The sequence below is a fragment of the Podarcis melisellensis genome (assembly GCF_964234715.1).
Source record: "Podarcis melisellensis genome assembly, chromosome: 2".
NCBI lineage: Eukaryota > Metazoa > Chordata > Lepidosauria > Squamata > Lacertidae > Podarcis > Podarcis melisellensis.
Window position 1 is genome coordinate 20,602,079 of NC_138529.1, and position 23,292 is coordinate 20,625,370.

At 48.4% G+C, this 23,292-nt stretch overlaps 3 protein-coding genes across 16 annotated transcripts in view; 2 read left to right on the plus strand and 1 right to left on the minus strand.

Annotated features, from left to right (window-relative positions):
* KMT2D (lysine methyltransferase 2D) overlaps window positions 1–12,690 on the plus strand; it is a 107,742-nt gene extending 95,052 nt beyond the window's left edge. For all 13 annotated transcript variants that reach the window (XM_081898493.1, XM_081898487.1, XM_081898486.1 and 10 more), the window contains 6 exons: window positions 1,434–1,570; window positions 2,485–2,615; window positions 3,562–3,847; window positions 4,722–4,795; window positions 6,660–6,768; window positions 9,317–12,690. In XM_081898493.1, coding sequence (XP_081754619.1) covers window positions 1,434–1,570; window positions 2,485–2,615; window positions 3,562–3,847; window positions 4,722–4,795; window positions 6,660–6,768; window positions 9,317–9,409 — 830 coding nt within the window. In that variant the 3' untranslated portion in view covers window positions 9,410–12,690. The remainder of the gene's footprint in view (window positions 1–1,433; window positions 1,571–2,484; window positions 2,616–3,561; window positions 3,848–4,721; window positions 4,796–6,659; window positions 6,769–9,316) is intronic.
* A 2,042-nt stretch (window positions 12,691–14,732) lies between these two features.
* ORMDL2 (ORMDL sphingolipid biosynthesis regulator 2) lies at window positions 14,733–20,629 on the minus strand. Its single transcript, XM_081899052.1, has 4 exons — window positions 20,500–20,629; window positions 18,132–18,306; window positions 15,630–15,781; window positions 14,733–15,523 (listed from the first exon to the last, which is right to left on the minus strand). The coding sequence occupies exons 2-4, from the start codon at window positions 18,303–18,305 to the stop codon at window positions 15,388–15,390; spliced, it is 462 nt and encodes a 153-aa protein (XP_081755178.1). The 5' UTR covers window position 18,306; window positions 20,500–20,629; the 3' UTR covers window positions 14,733–15,387.
* Window positions 20,630–20,773: 144 nt separating this feature from the next.
* The window catches only part of SARNP (SAP domain containing ribonucleoprotein), a 58,368-nt gene continuing 55,849 nt past the window's right edge, over window positions 20,774–23,292 (plus strand). For both annotated transcript variants that reach the window (XM_081898988.1, XM_081898989.1), the window contains exon 1: window positions 20,774–20,930. In XM_081898988.1, coding sequence (XP_081755114.1) covers window positions 20,895–20,930 — 36 coding nt within the window. In that variant the 5' untranslated portion in view covers window positions 20,774–20,894. The remainder of the gene's footprint in view (window positions 20,931–23,292) is intronic.

Here is a 23,292-nt window from a genome sequence, read left to right on the forward strand (position 1 = left end):
ATTGTCACGGCGCTGTCAGACATTAGCTCTTTACACCAAGTTAGGAAAAGACATCAGCCTTGTGTCTCTCAGGTATTCTAAGTGTGCACCCAATGAGGCAGCTGCCGCAACAGAGAGACCCCGCCCCGAACCTCAGCATATGTATCTTCCCCACCTGAGATGTGCACAAGCAGGCAGAGACTATGCCTGTGTGTAACCTGTATCTGCTCCTCCCTCTTCAGTCCTCTTCTGGTCCTGGGAGCCAGTGGAGCCAGAGAGGTTCTCCCCCAGATCTCTTCCATCAGTCTCTAACCACCCTTCTTCCGATGCCCACTGATCAATGCCCAGCCAGTCCTATTATTATTATTATTATTATTATTATTATTATTATTATTAGTGAAATACGCTACATAAACGAGCATGCCCACTTTTTAAGAATGGCATATTAAAAGATGATTTATTTTTCATATTCACTGGAGCCGTGTATCAGAGCACAAGCTTAAAGGTCCAGGCGTCCTTCACTGGGACCTCCAGGAAGAACTGGGGAACGGATCCTGCCTGAAACCACGGAGAGCCACTGCAATTCAGGGTAGACAGTGCTGAGCTAGATGGAGCTCAGTATAAGGAAGTTTCCATGGGCATAGGAGTTTCTAGGAATGGAAGGTGGAGCTGTTGTACTCTGTTCCTGCTTGTAGGCTTTCTCAACAGCCATCGGGTTGACTGCTGTGAGAGCGGGATATTGGACCAGATTGGCTTTTTGTCTGACCTATCTTACGTTACAACAGAAGATCTTACATTTTCAGTATTAAGAGGACGGACCAGGGCAGCGTAAAGTGGTGTAGAGCCAGTGGAGGAAAATACAGAGAAACCTTGCTGCAGGCCCACTGTTAGCCAAGTGCCCAGGAACTTATGATAATCTTTGTCATTGTCCCATACGATAATCTATGTCATTGTCCCATACATGTTCCCATACAGAAATTGAAAAAATCTACATCAGACATTCAAAAACCAACAAGCCTGCTATCCCAGCCTGGTTAACCCCCTAAAATCTCTGATACCCCATAATTAAATACAATATACTCCCATAGAGACTACCTTACACTGCATTTAAAACCAAAATCGCATTTGGGATAAAACTGTTTCTCCGGTGGCTAGTCCTAGTCTTTATAACCCTGTACCTTCTTCCAGAAGGCAGAAGCTGAAAGAGATCATTTCCGGGGTGCGTACTATCCTGCACTATCTCTTAGGCTGCCGGCAAACAAGGAACAGTTACCAGATGTTGCCATGTACTCTGCATTTTGCATAGTTTCTTGAAGTCACTTGGAAGTCACAGGGTTAGATGACTGCAGCAAGGCAAGACGTTTTGATAAGCTTGCAGCCCGGGTTGCCCGCAAACCAGATAGGTTGCCCATCTTCTCGAGCAGGTTTTTAAAATTATCCTTCTTTGGTTACAGCGGTATGGAACCGAATCATCGAACCGGTGGCCTTGATGCGCAAGGAAGCGGACATGCTGCGGCTCTTCCCTGAATATCTCAAGGGAGAAGAGCTCTTTGGCTTGACAGTGCACGCTGTGCTGCGAATCGCGGAGTCTGTATGTATCCAACACGAGGAACCGGAACCCTGGTGTTTTGGTGGCGGCGGCGGTAGTAATGGGTGGGGAAGGGGCTTCCCATGAGTTGGGTTCCAGGGGGGTGGGAGAGGTTGAAGCCATCTGTCCACAGAAGAGGTGCTATGGTCAGCACCTCTTGAGCCTAAAGCTGCGATCAGCTTGGGTATTAGATGTGCCAACCTTGCTGTATAGCAACGTTTCCCAAACTCTGCCCTCCAGATGTTTTTGGGACTACAACTCCCACCATCCCTAGCTAGCAAGACCAGCTGTCAGGGATGATGGGAATTGTAGTCCAAAAACATATATATATATCCCCGGTTGAATTTCTTAATGCATTGTGAATGGATTTGTACTAGGAACCCCTTAAATGTTCTAGTTACATGTAGGTAGCTGTGTTGGTCTGCCGTAGTCGAAACAAAAAAAAAATTCCTTCCACCAGTAGCACCTTAGAGCAGTGTTTCCCAACCTTGGGTCTCCAGCTGCTGTTGGACTACAATTCCCATCATCCCTGACCATTGGTCTTGCTAGCAAGGGATGATGGGAGTTGTAGTCCAAAAACAGCTGGAGACCCAAGGTTGGGAAACACTGCCTTAGAGGCCAACTATTCCACCACCCTTCTGAGTAATACCCCTCCCCACCCTTTCACTATATATAAGGGTCTGGTGACTTCTGTTTTAGTGTATCTGAAGAAGCGTGCATGCACACGAAAGCTCATACCAATAACAAACTTAGCTGGTCTCTAAGGTGCTACTGGAAGGAATTTTTAAAATTTTGTTTCCCCTTAAATGTGTTTGGGTTGGGGCGGGGTGGACTGGGCTGTGTCAGCACCATGTTCCGGGTGGTGAAGTTGTGCCTGTAACATGAGGATTTGAGAAATGGGTCCCTTTCCTTTCCAGCTGCCTGGTGTTGAGAGCTGCCAGAACTACATGTTCCGCTATGGGCGCCACCCACTCATGGAGCTTCCACTCATGATCAACCCCACTGGCTGCGCCCGGTCGGAGCCCAAAATCCTCACGCACTACAAACGGTGAGCAGAACGGACCCCAGACATCACTTGCTGGGTGGACAACACAGGCCTCTCTTGAGACAGCAGCACAAAGCTAAATAAATTTATTATTTATTGAATTTATATACCAACCTATACCCAGAGGCCTTAGGGAGGTTCACAGAATAAAATCAAAATGTAAAATACAGAATCAAAATAAAAGCAACAACCCAACAACACCCCTCCCACAATAAAACCACATTTGAAAAGGGCATAGGATGTCAATTGGATCAACCTGGTTAAAAAGGAACGTTTTTGCCTGGCACCTAAAGGCGTATAATGCAGGCACCAGGCGAACTTTCCTGAGGAGAGCATTCCACAGACGGGGGCCACAGCAGAGAAGGCCTGTGTCCTTGTGTTGCCACTCTCCGGACCTCTAAAGGAGGAGGCACACACAGAAGGGCCTCAGAAGATGATCTCAGGGTCTGGATAGGTTCATATGGAAAGAGGCGGTCCTTGAGGTATTGCGGTCCTGAGCCATTTAAGGCTTTATTGGTCAAAACCAGCACTTTGAATTGGGCCCAGAAACTAATGGGTAGCCAGTGCAGTCGGACCAGGATTGGTGCGATATGCTCAAAGCGTATTGCTCTGGTGAATTCTGCAGCAGCTGAAGTTTCCAAACTGTCTTCAGAGACGTATAACGCATTGCAGTAATCGAACCTTGAGGTTACCAGAGCATAGGCAGCAGCAGTTAGGCCATCCGTGTCCAGATAGGGGCATAGCTGGGCCACCAGCCGAAGCTGATGGAAGGCACTCGGGGCCACTGAGGCCACCTGAGCCTCGAGCGACAGCAAAGGGTTCCCGACATCCAGTTAAAAAAGGATGGGGTGATGTGAAAGGCCTCAGATTTGAGGCTTTGGACAGCTGCTTGCTTCCTTTCCAGGGGGTTTGACGTTGACCTCTTTTCTCCTTCCCATGCCTTTTGAAGGCCCCACACTCTGAACAGCACCAGCATGTCCAAGGCCTACCAGAGCACGTTCACGGGCGAAACCAACACGCCGTACAGCAAGCAGTTTGTGCACTCCAAGTCCTCCCAGTACCGCCGCCTCAAGACGGAATGGAAGAACAACGTCTATCTGGCCCGCTCCCGCATCCAAGGGCTCGGACTCTATGCTGCCAAGGATCTAGAGAAGCACACGATGGTCATTGAGTACATTGGCACCATCATCCGCAACGAGGTGGCCAACCGGCGAGAGAAGATCTACGAGGAGCAGGTGGGGGAAGAAGCGAGGCCTTGGGTAGAGAGAGATGAGGGTGGAAACGTCCCGACCTCTAGCCAGTGGCTGGGGTTCTTGCCTTGTGGGGACTGGAAGAGGGACTGAGGCTTAAATGCCCTTCTGGTTTGTTCCAGAGCTGTGCTCCTTGACAGGAGCAAGGAATTGGGTATCATAGAACTGTACAGTGGTACCTCGGGTTACAGACGCTTCAGGTTACAGATATTTCAGGTTACAGACACCGCTAACCCAGAAATAGTACCTCGGGTTAAGAACTTTACCTCAGGATGAGAACAGAAATCGTGCGGCGGCAGTGGGAGGCCCCATTAGCTAAAGTGGTACCTCAGGTTAAGAACAGTTTCAGGTTAAGAACAGACCTCCAGAATGAATTAAGTTCTTAACCCGAGGTACCACTGTATAGAGTTGGAAATGATCCCAAAAATTCATCTAGTCATCTAGGGAAGGGCTTTATGTGGGTGGATTGTGTGTATCCAGGGAATAGCAGCCATGGGTGCCACTGTGGTCAAAACCACCTCTTGGGCTTGCTGATCAGAAGGTTGGTGGTTCGAATCCCCGCGACACGGTTCATTGGCTTAAAAAAAAAATCTTTGAAAAATGAGGACAAAATAGGTTTGTCTCTTTGGTGCAACTCTGAAATGTACATAGCCTAGCATGTGAGACACACATGCACGCTTGACATGCTGAAATACAGAGCACAACAGCAAGCTAAAATAAACCATTAGCTTGTAACCTAGCAAGCTAAAACAAGCTAAAACCATTTGCTTGTACCCAGCTGAGAGCAAAGGCATGAAGCACTGGTTTCTGAATACACAATATAATCAATCTTTCTCTCTCCATTTCCCCTCTTGTCCAGAACCGAGGGATCTACATGTTCCGTATCAACAATGAGCATGTCATTGATGCCACGCTGACAGGTGGCCCTGCCAGGTGAGTGAAGCTGTGCCATGGCAGTTCATTGCATCCAAAGCCAAAGCTCTTGTTAGCCCATCACAGACTTTGATGTTCAGGGTGGGTTGATTTTTAATGGGCAGTGATTTCAGTCGTACTGCAATTCATAGCGTTTTCTGAATAAACACGCAAAGTTATGAGCTGTCGAAGCAAAATACACTCATTGACAACTAACCAGAGGCTTTTTCCCAGATGGGAAACCTGGGCCCTCCAATTCCCATTGACTTCATCCAGTAGAGGGTGCTGGCAGGTGTGGTTCAGCAACATTTAGAGGGGCCAAATAGTTGCAGCCATCAACTGGAGTTTGTTTAAAACAAGATCATTTCAAAGGGAAGGGTGGGCAAGGCATTCCAGTACTCTACTGGCTGGGGGAAAGGTAGAAGGACAGCTCAATTGTAGCTTCTTTTAGCCTTTCTATTTTCCCTCCCACCCTTTCCCATGAACTTCAGTGGCACAGGATTTACTACACTAGCCTCTTTCCCAACTCCGCTGCTGGTGGGACAGTTTTCTGGGGAGGCCTCTGGGGCCAACTTCCTTCTCCATAGCATCCTTTAGTCCCGCAGGGCTGAGCAGAACATTATTCCCTCAGCAGATCTTAAAGAAACAGCACACCACCAGCTTGTTATCATTGAGTTCTCAATCTGTCAGGACCTGATGATCGATAAGCTAGTTTGGAAGAAAGAAGAATGTCTTGCCCAAAGCTGAAAAATTGTGGAACTTGGCTAGGGAACACGGGAGACAGCAGGCAGGCTAAGAGGCGATGCAAACCGCTACAGTATAGGAGAGGAGCCTTGAATGATGGTCAGGGGTTCCACGGGCAGCACTGGCCTCTGTCCCTCTTTCCTCCCCTCCTTCCTCTGATGTCCTCTCGTATCTCTGCCTCCCAAAGGCTTGCACGGCTGTTTGTTGCTGCAGCCCTGGCTACAAGCTCTGCAGGCGAATGGTGCCTCTGGGGTTGGCCCGGGGGTGCGGGTTGCCAGGAACTGAGGCAGCCTCAGAGTAAGCAAGCAATCAATCAAGCAGGGATAGGAGCCCAGCCAGGCAGCCCACCAGCCCTTGCTGTTGGAAATGGACAGACAAGTCACTGGCCATTATTATTACTATTATTTATTATTTATACCCCGCCCATCTGGCTGGGTTTCCCCAACCACTCTGGGCGGCTTTCAACAAAACACTAAAATACAATAACCTATTAAAAATTAAAAGCTTCCCTAAACAGGGCTGCCTTCAGATGTCTTCTAAAAGTTTGGTAGTTATTTTTCTCTTTGACATCTGGTGGGAGGGCGTTCCGCAGGGCGGGTGCCACTACCGAGAAGGCCCTCTGCCTGGGTGGCTTGTGGGGCAGTGTAAAGAGGCACCTCTCTTTGGGACGGGGAAGCAGCTCAGAGACTAGGGGCGGCGGCAGCAGCAGCCGCTGACCAGAGGAATCCCTAGGAGAGGAGGCTGAGGGAACACTCCACAAGGGAGGGTGTTTGAAAAAGGGTTAAGAGGCCGCCAGTTCTGCAAGGAGGGCTTGACACAACTGGGCTTCTGAGCCCCACAGGGGTGCTGCAGAAAGAATGTAGTTGATCAAGGGAGCCGTGGACTCAAAAAGGTTGAGAACCTGTGCTGTAGGGTATTTTTCAGCCAGGGCTACAGCTTCCCAGCCCTCCTTTCACTAATGAATACTTAGTTCTCTCAAAGATTAAGAATAGAATTGTGCTGTCGTCGTCCTGGCCGGTTCAGCTCCCCCCAATTCCAGGTGAAAAGTTGGGTTCCTAAAGGGCCTAATTCTGTGGTGTTGTGGGGTTAAGGGTCCAGGTGCATGATGCCTATCTCCCCCTCTTCTGCTGCCCCCACTCAGGTACATCAATCACTCCTGCGCACCCAACTGTGTGGCCGAGGTGGTGACTTTTGACAAGGAGGACAAGATCATAATCATCTCGAGCCGCCGGATACCCAAGGGAGAGGAGGTGAGAATTGAATTGTGGTGGGTTGGGGGAAGGGGGGGGTGGAGCACGATCCAGTGTAGGCGAAGAAAATACCTGTGGGGAAACCCGGCGCTGCGCCCATGCTTTTGTCCTTGGAGCGTTCTTCGAGTCCATTCGCTATGAGATGCTTCCATCATGGGACTTGCCATGGCGTGCCCAGGGATCTCCCAGCTAAGCAGTGACCCCAAACTGCTTAATGTCACCATGTGCCCTCAGACCAAGCCTTGGAGACCAGGGAAACTTGCCTAAACTCCTTCTGGGTTAGTGCATAGAAAGCATTGCCCTTGCACACTAGCACACCTTACTTAAGCTGGAAAAGAGGGGGCAAGAACCGGCAAGCAGTTTGGATGGCCTCTCCTTCAATGCCTGTGTGTGCCGCATGGCCTTCCTTTTACGTTTTACATGCTTGACACGGGTGGCACTGTGAGTTAAACCACAGAGCCTAGGACTTGCCAATCGGAAGGTCGGCGGTTCGAATCCCCCCAACGAGGTGAGCTTCCGTTGCTCCTGCCAACCTAGCAGTTCGAAAGCACGTCAAAGTGCAAGTAGATAAATAGGTACCGCTCCGGCAGGAAGGTAAACGGCATTTCTGAGTGCTGCTCTGGTTTGCCAGAAGCGGCTTAGTCATGCTGGCCACATTGACCCGGAAGCTGTACGCCAGCTCCCTTGGCCAGTAAAGCAAAATGAGCACCGCAACCCCAGAGTCGGCCACAACTGGACCTAATGGTCAGGGGTACCTTTACCTTTATGTAACTGTTACATCTCCCTGCCGTGGTGGTCGTGGGACACTGCGCGACAGCAGGAGCAACTAGGCAAGAGCCACCCTGTTTTTTCCTCTCACAGGCTAAAAGAGTAGTCCGTAGGTCTCACCATAGAAACATATTGTGTAGGCACATCCCTGTGTTTTGTAATCTGTGCCAGCATCGGACTGACTCTGGTTCACTGTCTTCAAAAGGCCAAACCCTGCTGCTGTAGGCTAGCGAGCACGCACAAACCTGAGAAAATTAGTGTAGTCCGGTGAATAGTGTGTTATACTATGAATTCAAGCCTCTATTCTACCGGCAGTTCCTTGCGTTGGTGCCGTATCTGTAAGCTGAGAATTGCATACCTCGTTCACACGGTGCTTTTTGTGTGGAAGAGTACATCTCCCCAACTGTTCTGGTTGGGTGAAGGGATGCGGAGATATCCTAAAGTGCTTGTGGCTGGAAATGTTCCTGTTAGGTCGACAGAAGCAGCCTGAACAATTGGGTAGGGCAGACCCCCCCCCTTGTTCTTTAATGTTGAGCAAGGGATTACATCTCAGTGATAGGCACCATGCTTTGCATAGAGAAGGCTCAATCCCTGGCGTCTCCAGTTATAAAAGCACCACCAGGTGATGGAACGACAATTTGCTGGAGAGCCAGGGCCTGCCAGCCCAGCTTCCTAAGTTACACATAGGGCTTTCTCTGAAGACCGTTTGGAAGCCTCAGCCGGTGCAGAATTCAGTGGCCACATTGCTCACTGGGACAAGATGGTTTGAGCATATTGCACTGATCCTGGACCAATTTCACTGGCTGCCAATTAGCTTCAGCTGATTTTGACCTATAAAGGACAGCAATACCTCAAGGACTGCCTCTTTCCATATAAACCATCCCAGACTCTCTGTTCATCATCTGAGGCCCTTCATTGCCACCTCCACGAGGTCCGGAGGGTGGCAACATGAGAGCAGGTCTTTTCTGTAGTGGCTCACCATTTGTGGAATGCTCTCCCCAGGGAGGTTTGCCTGGCGCCTTCATTATATATATTTTAGGTGCCAGGCAAAAACACTCCTCTTCAACCAGACCTTGAGCTGATCAATATCCTACAGCCTTTTAAATGCATGGGGGTATTGTTTTGTTGTTTTGGTTTAATTATTCACTTCCTGTTTTGGTTTATTGATTTTTTATCTTGTATTTTATTCCGTGAACCGCCCTGGGATGAAGGGCGGAAAATAAATTTTTAAAATAATAGTACAGTGGTGCCTCGCAAGACGAAAAGAATCCGTTCTGCGAGTCTCTTCATCTAGCGCTTTTTTCGTCTTGCGAAGCAAGCCCATTGACGGCTTAGCAGATTAGCGTTATTAGCGGCTTAGAAAAAGGGGGGGAGGGGAAAAAACCCGCAGGAACTCGCAAGACATTTTCGTCTTGCGAAGCAAGCCCATAGGAAATTCGTTTTGCGCTGCACCTCCAAAACAGAAAACTCTTTCGTCTAGCGAGTTTTCCGTCTTGCGAGGCATTCGTCTTGCGGGGCACCACTGTAATAAGTTCCACCTTAACCAAGGCATAGAAGTCATATGAAAAGGAAGGCGAGTCCAAACTCCACTTCCTCCCATTATTGCTGCCATCTTGACGAGGAGATAAAACAGTGTAGAGATTTTGTTCAACTCTAGTCACTTGTTGCAACCAACGTGGCCACCGCGGGAATGAACCAAATGGATGGCAGTGACGTATTTGACGTTAAAAGTGCCTCAAGGATTAATCCTCGGTTCTCTTCCGATGTCCTCCTCCCTCAGCTGACCTACGACTACCAGTTTGATTTTGAAGATGATCAGCACAAAATCCCGTGCCATTGTGGAGCCTGGAACTGCAGGAAATGGATGAACTAAACCCCAAGGAGGCTCTTCGGACAAAGCAAAGGGGGAGACCCCGACTGCTCGGCACAAGAGGCTCTGCACAGAGAGGAGCTGCTGCCGCTGTACCAGCTCTCCTAACCCTCCTTCGGCGCAGGGAAATCACCTGGGGGGGGGGGAAACGAGGCATGTTTGGAAGCCACCAACATGCTGGTGGGGCAGCTGGGGCCCAAGGCAAGAGAGGGGTGATGTCAGCATATCTGCCACTGCTTGCCAGTCTTGGCTATGGTATTATCATCAAGCTGGCTGCTTTCGGCCGTCAGGCTCAGCGGCCTCCTCTTCCAGACAAGGCGACCTGCTTCTCCCCAGCAGAAAGGAGCAGCCACTAAGCAGCCCCATCTGGGGCGGGGAACTGACAAACTGGCAACTCAGGGTTTTCTTTTAGTTTTACTTTTGCTTTTTTTAAAAAAATAAAAATAAAATCCTTTCGAGGCCGAAATGGGGAGCGCCCTTCCGCCCCCCCGTGCACCTGTAAATAACAGGCTTCAGAAATACTATACTGGGAGGAGACTGGGGCATTCTTTCTAGCAGAGCTGGGGGAAAAAAGCAGGCCTGCAGCATGGCAATTGGATCCCAGGGGAAGAATTTGTAATTCCCTCCTCCCACCCCCTTGTGTGTGTGTGTGTTTCTTTAAGGAATTTTTGTGTGCGAGAGAGATTTCTTTTTTTAAAAGTCTACTATCTATTGCTTGCTAATCTACCAAGGTAAACAAGAGGCTTCAAAGAGACTCAATAGCTTGACAATCCACCTTCCAGAGCCCACTGCCCCCGCCCCCCAGCTCTGGATTTTGTATACATTTAGATGTCGGATTTGAAAGGGGGAGGGGAGAGAAAGTGTGTGTAAATAATGTGCTTTTTTTTTTTGGATTGAGAGAAAAGTACTTTTTTTCCAGCGGAAAGCAGGTTTCGGCTTGCCGAAGCTGGAAACAGGCCCTTCCTCTGCCCCACCTTGCCCACCCTCCCTGCGCGAGGAGCATTCGCACTTGAACCTACCTCATTTGAAGTGTTAGACTTTGCTATTTTCTGTTTTCTAATGTGAGCCCCTCGCTGTGCCACCCTTCTGCTTTTTGAGCCCTCTTCCCTAAGTACGGAGAGCCACAGCTCCCCTGGCAGACATGGGAATGCATTTCCAGGAGGAGGTGGGAAACTTTTTTTATTATCTGGGGTCGTTCCTCTTTTTCCCCCACCAAAAAAACCCACAAAACCCTCAAACCAAAAACAGTACCCAGTCGCCTGACAACCTTCCGGACTGAATCGCTGAAGCGAGCGCTGTCTGCTTTCCCGCCCCAGCAACCAAGAAGGGGGCAGGGCTTGAATGTGCCAACGTGATGGAGAACGCAAGATCTCCTGGTCCAGCGATGCCAATCTCAGCACATCTCTCCTGTAGAGCCCAACCCATTTTGCCGATGAGGGAAGGGGGGGGGAGAGTGCTTGACGAGAGAGCCGATGGCTAAGGGGGCCCAGCTGTGATATTTGGGGTTGGGGGAAGAGTTGGCCAAACCCATTGCCCTAGAGACCCCCAGTTCCCAATTGTTTTCCCATGATCAACTTGCTGCTCTGAAGACTCTCTTATGTTTGTGTGTGTGCTTGTGTGCGTGAGAGAGAGAGAGAGATGTTGGCACATTGCAGAGTTTGGGATTATTTATCTATTTATATATATTGTGTATATATTTGAACTAGCATGGGGAGGAATGCTCTGGCTGCCGGGTTTTCCTCGACTGCCGGGTGGGTTTTCACAGGCCGCCCCATTTCCCCTCCACTGGGCAGGAAGGAACTAGAGGGGAGAACGTGTTTATGGACAAAACGTAGGGTGGGAAGGGGAACATGTAAAGAGCCCGTTTTTTATCCTTTCTCTGTGTGTATATAGATGACTATTTTTCCTTTTCCTTTTTAAAGAAATCAATTTATAACCAGTATCTTGAGAGCCATCTGCCTAGCGCCATCTCCCTCCCCCCCCAGCGTAGGGAGATTCTGTATTAATAGAAGGCAAAATGTGGGCATTATACAGGGGAGACACGCACACACACAAAACCCGGGGGGGAAGAGAGAAACCCACACACAGGGTCTCCCTGCTGTTGAAATGACTTTGCAAGACAGCTGCACCCTTGAACCTAAGTTGGTATTGTGGGGAGGGGGTGAGAGTTGCAGGGTCTTTACTGATAAGGCTCTCTCGACTTAACTTTGTACAGTTGAGGCCTTTTAACGCACAATTGCACCATTTCCCCTCTCCCCCACCCTCACCCCAAAAACACTATAACACACACACACACACTCTCTCCAAATGCCTGTAAGAGTGGCATTGAGTGATTAACCGAGGCCACATCTCATATTCTCTCGCCTGACCCAACAGACAAGGCAGAGAGAGAACGTGGCAATAAGACTTTCATAGCGGGGGCAAGGTGGGGCATGTAAAATCAGGGTTTGTGTGTAAGAATGTCTTTTTTTGAACTTGTTGGCAAGGTGAGAACCATGTTCTTGAGTGAAAAAGCTGCTTCTGCTAACCGTTCAAAGCTATGACGGTTAAAAACAGTGGGAGGTGGGGTAGGGAAATTTCAAATATTAAAAGTAGTAATTAAAATTGTATATAAGATGGCATTTGTGTAGAGAAGGAGGGGGGAGTTTTTATCAGTAACAAAACCACTGGACATTGTTTGAAAATAAAGGTTTGAGTTAAAGCCAGTATACATTTTTTTTTGTCTCTTCAGATTTGTTTTGTGTGTCATTTCCATTAATTTGGAAGGCTGTAAAGATGTAAAAAAAAATAAATTTTAAAAATTGCTACAAAGGTTTAAAAGCTTGAGAGAGATTTTAAAAAAATGATAAAGTGACTGAATATAATAGATTGTCAAGATTTTTTTGGATGACGGTTAAGAGTTTAAGATAATCCTGTAGATTTTAGCTGATGAAGAAAGACTATACAGTTTTTAATTTTTATATAAACTATAACCCGGTCTTGAAGCTAAAACTTTTTTAAAGTTCTCTGCCTGTATAATCGCATTTGACGCCTTGTCCCATACTTCTGTTTACAGTTGCACATATTATATATATTAAGTTTTAACCCTTTTATGAACCCAAAATAATCACTTTTTTAAAAAATAAAGTGTGGACTTTGTGAGGAATTATATTTTGTGTTTTGGGGTTTCATTACTTTGTGTGCGTGATTTCTGTGTAGCAAAGTTGTCCGTGATGAGAACAAAGGGTTGAAAACAAAACATAAGTACTCCTTTAAAAAATAAAATAAAAGCAAACACGAAAGCACCCTTGTACGTGGCATGTTTTCTACCAGGTGGTAGCTTTGAAATGTTTCTAATTTACCTTCAAAGTTGCGAAAGAACTGGCTCCCAGTTTTGCTTCTCTCTAAGGTTTTTTAAAGGAAGAAATAAAACCCTAAAATGCATTTAAAGTAATTGGGTCTTGGTTTAAATTTGACTGTGCTTGTATGTGATGACAGTCTCATGTCAATCGGTTGACAGTCTCATGTCAATCGGTTGTCAGTCTCATGTCAATGAGATTGACAGTCTCATGTCAATCGGTTGTCAGGGTGTACCAAATCCACATTCTCAGTAGATGGGTGGAGAGCGCCAGTGGTTAAGAGCGGTAGATTCGTAATCTGGAGAATCAGGTTCGCATCTCCGCTCCTCCACCTTGGGCCAGTCACACTTCTCTGAAGTCTCTCAGCCCCACTCACCTCACAGAGTGTTTGTTGTGGGGGAGGAAGGGAAAGGAGAATGTTAGCCACTTTGAGACTCCTTCAGGTAGTGATAAAGCGGGATATCAAATCCAAACTCTTCTTCTTCTTCTTCTTCTTCTTGGTGTGTCCAATCATAAGAGTCCTTCTACACATGTGATATCTAAGATTTGCAGCTTCTGTGTGCGCCTGTGTCCCCTTTCCCCATGCTTTCTTGTTCTGTCATTAATTTTGTGACCACAGGTGTGGCTCAGGGTATTTTGGGGAGTGGGAACCATCTTAAAAGCAAGTTTTGTTTATTATTGATGTTGCCTATCCTCCCAAATCCTGCCTATGTTTAGCCTCCTGAAACAAAAACCAATATCTGGGCCGCAGGCTGTAGGATATATGGAAACATGTAAACTTTTGGAGTTACTCTAAATTAAACTAGGGCTGATTTGACTATGAGGAAGGTGTTGGCGTATATAAAGAATTAGCATTGCTGCAACTATATGGTGTGCATACTCCAGCTGCAGCCTTCTGTGTAGCAGAAAATAGGCAGCTTGGTGCAGTTTCACCAGCCACACAATATTCCCCATTCTTCACAAGAAAAATCTAGCAAGGCAGAGCCATTAATGCAATGATTTTGTCGTCACTTGGAAGGAAATCTATAGTCCATCCCAGGGGTTAGCAACCTTTTTCAGCCATGGGCCAGTCCACCGTCCCTCAGACCATGTGGTGGGCTAGACTATATTGGGGGGGGGGGATGAACAAATTCCTCTGCCCAACAAATAACCTGCAGATGCATTTTAAATAAAAGGGCACATTCTGCTCATGTAAAAACACGTCGATTCCCGGACCATCCGTGGGCTGGATTGAGAAGGCGATTGGGCCGCATCTGGCCCCCGGGCCTTAGGTTGCCTATCCCTGGTCCATCCCAATACAGTGGTACCTCGGGTTAAGCACTTAATTCCTTCCGGAGGTCCGCTCTTAACCTGAAACAGTTATTAACCTGAAGCACCACTTTAGCTAATGGGGCCTCCTGCTGCTGCCACGCCGCCGGAGCACAATTGCTGTTCTCATCCTGAGATAAAATTCTTAACCCAAGGTACTATTTCTGGGTTAGCGGAGTCTGTAACCTGAAGCTTATGTAACCCGAGGTACCACTGTACTAGCATCTGTCCACTGTTGGGGGAAGAATGTTTTTAGAAATTAAATTTAAGTTGTTAACAGGCCCCCTTTTCAGACGTTAACATTCACTACCATGTACCGTGTACATCAAGTTGTCTTGGTTGGGTTCAACCCCTTGTTGAATGCAACAATACTGTTCCAGCGACTCAACAGCTCCCTGAGTTGTGGGGGGGGCAGTCATAAAAGGAAAATTTGGCAAGGCTAAAAGACAGGCTTTCTGTATTTGAAATCCACATTGCCTGGATTGTTGCCTATCTGGACCACCCTCGTTTGAGAACGGGGAGCTTTTAACTTTGTGGTTCTGATCAACCACAGTATTTTTGCGCTCTGGTCTCCCCCAGCCCTGGAGGCACGCTGGGAAAACAGATGGCACTGGAGGCCTGCACTGTGCTATGCAGGCATCCAGACTCTCCGATAAGAGATTAGGTGGACAGAAGCAGAATTGACAAAAGCTGTATTTTTAATTGACTGCTGCACCACTAGCACGGTCTTGCATTTCTTCTTTATAACCAGAAGGATTAGAAACCCCTTTTGAAAACAGAAGCCAGGTTAGGTGGTGGACTCAAGGATTTGCACTTGAGTGGTAATGAACCAAAAAAAGGGAACCATGGAGCAGAATCATGAACCACAGTCATCGCAGCATGACAGTCCACTTCTTTCGTAAGAGTTCCCCAGCCCTCCCACCCTGAAAACAACAACCCCATAAACACTTTGGTGTGAAAGAATTCCATAAAAACAGGAAAGGTTTACACAGAACAGCTGTATCTCCCAGAAGCTCATCTCAGGCACCCAAGTAGAAGTCTTGCAGGGGGACGTCCTGGAGATTTCATGCCCTCCTAAGGATTCAGTCTTTTCCACCAGAAGAGGTGCCGGTCTAATTGTAGACTAGCCGCATGGAGAATGGGTTCTATCCCGTAGCAAGAAGCAAAACTCAATACTGCTTAGCTCTGTGGACATCTGACGCTCTCCCTGCTAGCCCACCCCACAAGTTAATGCGTGGTTCTCTAGAGCTTCAGATGATGTGACTGCAGCATTGCCATCAGGATTTTGCAGTTAAGAGCTCTTTCTTTCGGGAAGAGTCAATATTCCGACTGCTTTCAGTACTTGTTGATGCCAAAGATGCGCACGCCATGGAACAGGGGTAGTTTGGGCAAGAGGACGCTCAGCAAGGAGCTAGTGTTGATTATGAAGTGCACAGGGTCATATTTGGTATAAAAGCTGGTCAAGATGTAGCTAAAGGGAAAGAAACATGCTGTTTTTAGCTGCATGAAAAGAGTTAAAGCTTTGCTGCTTAAGTAAAAGACAAAGCAGTGCAAACGAAGCCATTCCTGGTACTTACAGGACAATTGGTGAGATGCTTAGGAATTTGCGAGAGGACGTCCACTGTGTGCCATAGTCAATCTGCTCCCAGTGTGTGAGGAGGCGATCCTTGCCCTGGTCTGGTGTTTCAAAGGGGGTTCCTTTCACTGTGTGTAGGAGCCAATACATTGCCTGGTGGGGGACAGGGTGGAAAATAAGTGAATTAAGATTGTAGCCTCTCTTCTCTCTCCCTAGGACAGCAGGAAAGAGGACATCAGCTCAGATTCTTGTGCAGCTCAGATTAAAAGGAATAGTTGAGGAATTTCCATACAGTGGTACCTTGGTTTAAGAACAGCTTAGTTTATGAACAACTCAGATTATGAATGCTGCAAACCCAGAAGTAGGTGTTTTGGTTTGTCACCTTTGCCTTGGAAGCAGAACATGTTTTGCTTCCTGTTGTATGTGTTCCATTTGTAAATTGAGTCCCCCGCTGCTATGGGAAAGCATGCCTTGGTTTAAGAATGCTTTGGTTTAAGAACAGACTTCTGGAACGGATCAGGTTTGTTAACCAAGGTACCACTGTATTGGTATTGATAGATAGATAGATTCTTTATTGTCATTACACAAGTGCAACATTGCACAAGTGCAACGAAATTGGATGCCATCCCTTAAAAACAACAAAAGCAAAACAACAACAACCAAACAAACCACATTCCAGCCACACCCACACCCACACCCATCAAACTCCCAGGTCACACTATCGAGTTACAGCATTCAAAAAGGCCACAGCTCTTGGATAGAAACTATTTTTCAGTCTATTTGTCCTTGACTTGATGTTTCTATATCTCCTGCCAGAAGGCAGTAGTGCAAGCAGACTGTATCCCGGGTGAGATGAATCCTGCAGGATGTTGTTTGCTTTCCTAAGACAACGGGAACCGTACAGTTCTTCCAAAGATGGGAGAGGATGACCAATAATCCTTTGGGCTGTGGTTATGACCTTCTGGAGCACCTTCCTCTCCCTAGCTGTACAACTGGAGAACCAAGCACAAATACAGTATGTGAGAATGCTCTCTATGGAGCCTCGGTAGAAGGACACCAGCAGTCTCTCACTCAGATTGTTCTTCTTTAAAAGTCTGAGGAAATAAATTCTCTGCTGGGCCTTCTTCACCAGAGCAGTGGTATTTGCGCTCCAAGTCATGCCCTGATCGATAGTCACTCCCAAAAACCTGAATTCCGCCACCCTCTCCACCCGTTCCCCGTTGATATACAAGGGCTGAATGTCCGCCTTTTTTTCCCTGTAATCCACCACCAATTCCTTGGTCTTAGCCGTATTAAGAGCCAGATTGTTCTCTCCACACCAAACACAGAGCCGCTCCACCTCGTCCCGATAGGCGGACTCATCCCCTCCTGAAATGAGCCCCACCACCGTAGTGTCATCAGCAAACTTGATGATTTTGTTGCTGGAATAGATGGCTGTACAGTCATACGTATAGAGAGTATAGAGCAGGGGACTCAACACACAACCCTGTGGTGAGCCGGTGTTAAGGCTAAGGGCTGTGGACATATGTGACCCTACTCTAACCCTCTGAGAACGTTCTGACAAAAAATCCAAAACCCAGAGACAGGTGGAGTTGGAGAGTCCAATCGCCTCTAGCTTGGACACCAGTCTATGGGGGAGGATAGTGTTAAAAGCAGAGCTAAAATCCACAAACAGCAGCCTCACATAACTCCCCGGCTGCTCCAGATGGGACAGAGCAGCATGGAGAGTGGTGGTGATAGCATCTTCTGTGGATCACTTCAATGATGCAAGAGCACAATAACAGGTCACACTCTGAGTTTTATACAAGCCAGCTTTGGAGGGTGAAAGAGAGGCCTATATTCAGGCCTATATGGAGGAAGGTTTGACATACAATGACGACAAGTTTTGTCCCATGATCTGTGATAACAATCAATACTTCTCTGCTTGTAGAAACTCCCTAGGATCTGTAGCACGGATAGGGAATATTTTTTCAGCCTGAAGGCTGTCAGGAACTGCGTTGCAGGGGTGTGGAGACGACAACACACAAAGCGGGCAGGGAAGCCATGGTTGGTATTCTTACCTTTGTACAACAAGCCAGTTTCTACACACACACATTCATTTCTTACCCCGATCCAAGCAAGCAAGGATCCCTATCAGAATACAAACACACATTCCACCCAGGCAATAACAGTCAAGAAGGGTGTGAAGCAGAGTCACTGAAAGCAGTGGCATAGCGTGGGGGGTGCAGGGGGGACTGGGCGCAACATCTGGGGGTTAGGGGGTGCAAATCCACGGGTTGGGGGCGCAAATCCACAGGTTAGGGGGCGCGAATTACTTGCCTTGCCCCGGGTGCTGACAACCCACGCTACGCCACTGACTAAAAGGTGTGTCTGGGAAGGTGCTATAACACAAAGAGTCCCCAGAGTTTGAGGCCCACCACCACCAACCCAGAGAATGCATTAAAGGCTCAGGTGCAAAAAAACAGCCTTAAAGAACTTAAGCTGATAAAAAGTTATAACCTACCAAGTTGTGGATGACATTGGTCAGGGTCCAAACCACAGGAACGCTAAAGAAGGGGATGCTGAGAAGAATGATGTGGAGGAGAACCACCGAGATGCTATAAGCCAGCCAAATGCCTTTGCTGTTCATCACTCGGGTGTTGGGGTTCACCTCACTATGGGCCACGCCAACATTCATGCTGAAGAGGAAAAACAATATGCTGGATGCAGAGATACTGTACAGTGGTACCTCGGGTTACATACACTTCAGGTTACATACGCTTCAGGTTACAGACTCCGCTAACCCAGAAATAGTACAGTGGTGCCCCGCAAGACGAACGCCTTGCAAGACGAAAAACCCGCTAGACGAAAGGGTTTTCTGTTTTGGAGGCGCTTCGCAAAACGAATTACCCTATGGGGTTGCTTCACAAGACGAAAAAAATCTTGCATCCCCCGCGGGGTTTTTTCGTCCTTTTCTTAAGCCGCTAAGCCGCTTATCAGCTGTTCCGCTGATAAGCCGCTTAACAGCTGATCGCTGGAAGCCGCTTGACAGCTGTAGCGCTAATCCGCTAAGCTGTCAATGGGCTTGCTTCGCAAGACGAAAAAACCGCTAGACGAAGAGAATCGCAGAACGAATTCTTTTCGTCTGGCGAGGCACCACTGTACCTTGGGTTTGCTTCAGGATGAGAACAGAAATTGTGCTCCGGCAGCACAGCAGCAGCAGCAGGAGGCCCCATTAGGTAAAGTGGTGCTTCAGGTTAAGAACAGTTTCAGGTTAAGAATGGACCTCCAGAACAAATTAAGTATGTACCCAGAGGTACCACTGTACATTATATATTACATCATTTGAATCTGTAAAATAGAAAATGCAGAAATACACACACACAGAGTTGTTTCACGTACCACATTGCCACCAACTACAAAAAAGTGTTTCTTTCAAGCCTAATTTTGGGGAGCCGGAGAGAAAAGAAGCTAAGGAAAGCCTCTTTGGGCGCATGCGAGCCCACAGGTGCCACACTTCTTCCGTTTTTTAGCAGCCGAGGAAACTGCCTCATTAGTCCTATGGTGGAGTGCTTGCTGGGTAAGGCAAGAAGGTCCCTGGTCCTGCCCCAGACACCTCCAAGAAGGGCCCCACCCCCTGTCTAGATCCTTGACTACCATAGCCTTGGCCCTGTATACCTGAAGGAGCATCTTCACCCCACCCCCCATCATTCAGCCCAGACAGGGAGGTCCACCTCCGAGGAGCTCCTGGCAGTTCCCTCACTGTGAGAAGCGAGGTTACAGGGAACCAACAAGAGGACCTTCTAGGGAGTGGCACCCCAGCTCCTGCCAACCTAGCAGTTCAAAAACATGCCAGTGCAAGTAAATAAATAGGTTCCACTGCGGTGGGAAGATAAACGGCATTTCTGTGCGCTCTGGCTTTTGTGACGGTGTCCCATTGCATCAGAAATGGTTTAGTCATGCTGGCCACATGACCTGGAAAGCTGTGTGCCGGCTCCCTGGGCCTGAAAAGCGAGATGAGCGCCGCAACACCAGAGTCGCCTTTGAATGGACTTAACCTTCCAGAGGTCCTTTACTTTTTTTACCTTCCTACAGAAGGCCCTATAAATCACTATACAGTGGTACCTTCGGTTAAGTACTTAATTCGTTTCGGAGGTCTGTTCTTAACCTGAAACTGTTCTTAACCTGAAGCACCACTTTAGCTAATGGGGCCTCCTGTTGCTGCTGCGCCGCCAGAGCACGATTTCTGTTCTCATCCTGAAGCAAAGTTCTTAACCTGAGGTACTATTTCTGGGTTAGCGGAGTCTGTAACCAGAAGCATATGTAATCCGAATTACCACTGTACAACCTTCAGAAGACATCTGTATGAGGAAGTTCTTAATGATTGATGTTTTATTATGTTTCTGTATACAGTGGTACCTCGGGTTACATACGCTTCGGGTTACATACGCTTCAGGTTACAGACACTTCAGGTTACAGACTCTAGGTTACAGACTCTACTAACCCAGAAATAGTGCTTGAGGTTAAGAACTTTGCTTCAGGGTGAGAACAGAAATCATGCGGCAGCAGCAGGAGGCTCCATTAGCTAAAGTGGTGCTTCGGGTTAAGAACAGTTTCAGGTTAAGTACGGACTTACGGAACGAATTAAGTACTTAACCCGAGGTACCACTGGATGCTGGATGCCGCCCATAGTGGCTGGGGCGACTCGGTCAGATGGGCTGGGTACAAATTAATTAATTAATAATAATTAGTGCAGAGCCGACACTAAGCTCACGTGGGCCGGTAACAAGGCGGTTCCCTGCGAAGCCCTTGTTTATCACCAGGAAGGACACCCAGGAACTCGAGACACCGCCTCACCCACGACCCACAACGGAGACCTATAGGAGACCTACGCGGCTGGTTCCGCGGCGGTGGCGTCTCTTCTTAGCGCGAGAGGGACAAGGCGAGGAACCCGAAAGCGGCGCTTCTTCCTGCTTCTGCTTCCGCAGGCAGGCGGTCTCCAGGAAACGATTCCTCGTCCCCGCCCCCAATGCCAATCAGCCAATAGGGCAGGCGCTCCGGTCCTTCCCCATTGGCTATTCTTTACCGCCGCTCTTCGCCTCTCTCCCCGTTTCGCTGTTAAAAAAACCCACACACGAGCCAATGAGCGAGGCGGATGTTAGGGAAGCGTCAAAGTTCATGGAAAAGCGAGGCCCGGATTGGGCGGCAGGGCCTGAGCGGGCACGCACGGTTTGCCGTCGGGGCGCGAGGGAGGAGGCCGCTGAGGGAGGGGAAAAGCGAAGGGAAGATGGCGGCGGAAACAGTGGAGCTGCACAAGTTGAAGGTACCGAGGCCGGGTCTGAGCGGGTGGGGCGGACTCCTCATACTCTGAGGGAACAGCGCTTGGCGTTCTCCTCCCTCGCCTCACTCCAGGCTGGCGGCGGCGGCGGCGACACTGAGGGGAAAATCCTGAGGGAGCTGCCTTTCCCCCCCCCTCAGGCTCCGTGTGGGGTTTTGCGCCGTCAGACCAACCGGGCCGCCGAGTTCTCGCGAGGGCGGGAAAAGAGTCGCGGCGGTTCCCGTCGCTCCGCGCTCCCCTCTGAGGCCGGCTGGACCTGCGGGCATCGCGCCATACCTGCAGGAAGGGGCAGCGCTCTCCTCGCCCACGTTGGTTGGCGGTAGCTGCGTAGCCCGAGCTGAACGCCCTGATGCCTGTGGGATATAGGAGCGCGAGAGAAAACTCTCCCCTCCCGTGGTTTCCAGCAATGGTGGTCGGAAGCTTGGCTGCCTCAAATTGTGGAGTAAAGGAGCAAACTCTTCGGTCTCCCCCCCACCCCGCAAAATTTTTGAGAGTGCCTAGAGGGATAGATAGATATATACATACAGTGGTACCTCGGGTTACATACGCTTGAGGTAACATAACGCTTCAGGTTACAGACTCTGCTAACCCAGAAATAGTACCTCGGGTTAAGAACTTTGCTTCAGGATGAGAACAGAAATCGTGCTCCGGCGGCGCAGCAGCAACAGGAGCCCCCATTAGCTAAAGTGGTGTTTCAGGTTAAGAACAGTTTCAGGTTAAGAATGGACCTCCGGAACAAATTAAGTACTTGACCTGAGGTACCACTGTATACCACAAACACACAAGTATACATAGATAGATACACACACTTATATACATACACACATAAATATATAGACATATATACACACAAACAAACAAACATGTATATATACACACACATATATACAGGATGCAGGTGGTGGTGTGGTCTAAACCACTGAGTCTTGGGCTTGCTGATCAAAAGGTTGGCAGTCCGAATCCCCGCGACAGGGTGAGCTCCCGTTGCCCTGTCCCAGCTCCTGCCAACCTAGCAGTTCAAAAGCACACCAAAAAGTGCAAGTAGATAAATAGGTACCGCTCCGGCGGGTAATGGCGTTTCCACGCGCTGCTCTGGTGTCAGTGTTCCGTTGCACCAGAAGTGGCTTAGTCGTGCTGGCCACATGACCCGGAAAAACTGTGCGGAGCGGACAAACGCTGCCTCCCTCAGCCTGCAAAGCAAGATGAGCACTGCAACTCAGAGTCGTTCACAATTGGACTTAACCGTCAGGGGTCCCTTTACCTTTTACCTTGGTTTTTGAATGTCTTCGTTGACGAACATTCGGTTTTCGAATGCCATAAACTCAGAAGTAAATGCTTCAGTTTTTGAACATGCCTCGGAAGTCGAACATGCCATGCGGCTTCCGCTGAGGCCTGCCTGTTGGCTATTGAGTTTTCAGTTTTCGAACGTTTCAGAACTCAAACAGCTGGGGATCTGGGTGCCTGAGCACCCACAAAATTCCCCATGAAGGGGGCTGGGCACCCTCAAATTTTGGTGCTAGTAGCCATTGATAGTCGTCTCCTCCCCGGATTTGTGTAATCTTTCAGTAAAAGTTGGAAGCATATCATTGTTGATTTACTTCAGTTAGTAAGTCATTTGGAATGAATAGTTCTCAAAGTGGCTGATAGCTAATTCTTAACAATTCAGTACAAAGCAGTGATCTCTCATTTTAGTAGTGGAGGATGTTATGTTAACCTAGTAAACCATTGAGCCTCTTGGGCTTGCCAGTTGGAAAGTTGGCGGTTCAAATCTCCATGATGGAGTGAGTTCCTGTTGCTCTGTCCCAGCTCCTGCCAGCCTAGCATTTTGAAAGCACATGAGTGCAAGTAGATAAACAGATACCACTGTGGCAGGAAGGTGCATTTCCGTGCACTCTGGTTTCTGTCACGGTGTTCCGTTGCACCAGAATCAGTTTAGGCATGCTGGCCACACGACCCGGAAAGCTGTCTGTGGACAAATGCCGGTTCCCTCAGGCTGAAAGCGAGATGAGTGCTGCAAAGCCCATAGTCACCATTGACAAGACTTAACCACCCAGGGGTCCTTTACCTTACCTGCCTTCCATAGGTTATTGGACGACAGCTCCTCTGTCATCCCTGACCACTAGCCATGCTTGCTGGGGCTAATGGAAGTTGTAACCCAGCAACATTTGAAGGGGTACCAGGCAAGGGTCTATGTTAACTCCTCTTCCCCAGCTCTCTGGTGGCGAGTCTAGCAGGAAATGGCCCTGTCCCAATAGCACTCCAAATAAGAAACTGGGGGGAGGAAGTCAGCCACAAGCAGGTATTTGTATAAAAATGTGTGTTCCTCTGAAATTACGTAATGAAAGTT

Bases quoted from the DNA above. Each gene is read 5' to 3' on its own strand.
- ORMDL2 (XM_081899052.1), bottom strand. From the start codon at position 18,305: ATGAATGTTGGCGTGGCCCATAGTGAGGTGAACCCCAACACCCGAGTG. The intron at 15,782-18,131 runs GTAGGTTATAAC...GTCCCCCACCAG, and splicing joins CCAATGTCATCCACAACTTG to GCAATGTATTGGCTCCTACA. The intron at 15,524-15,629 runs GTAAGTACCAGG...CTTTCCCTTTAG, and splicing joins AGCATCTCACCAATTGTCCT to CTACATCTTGACCAGCTTTT.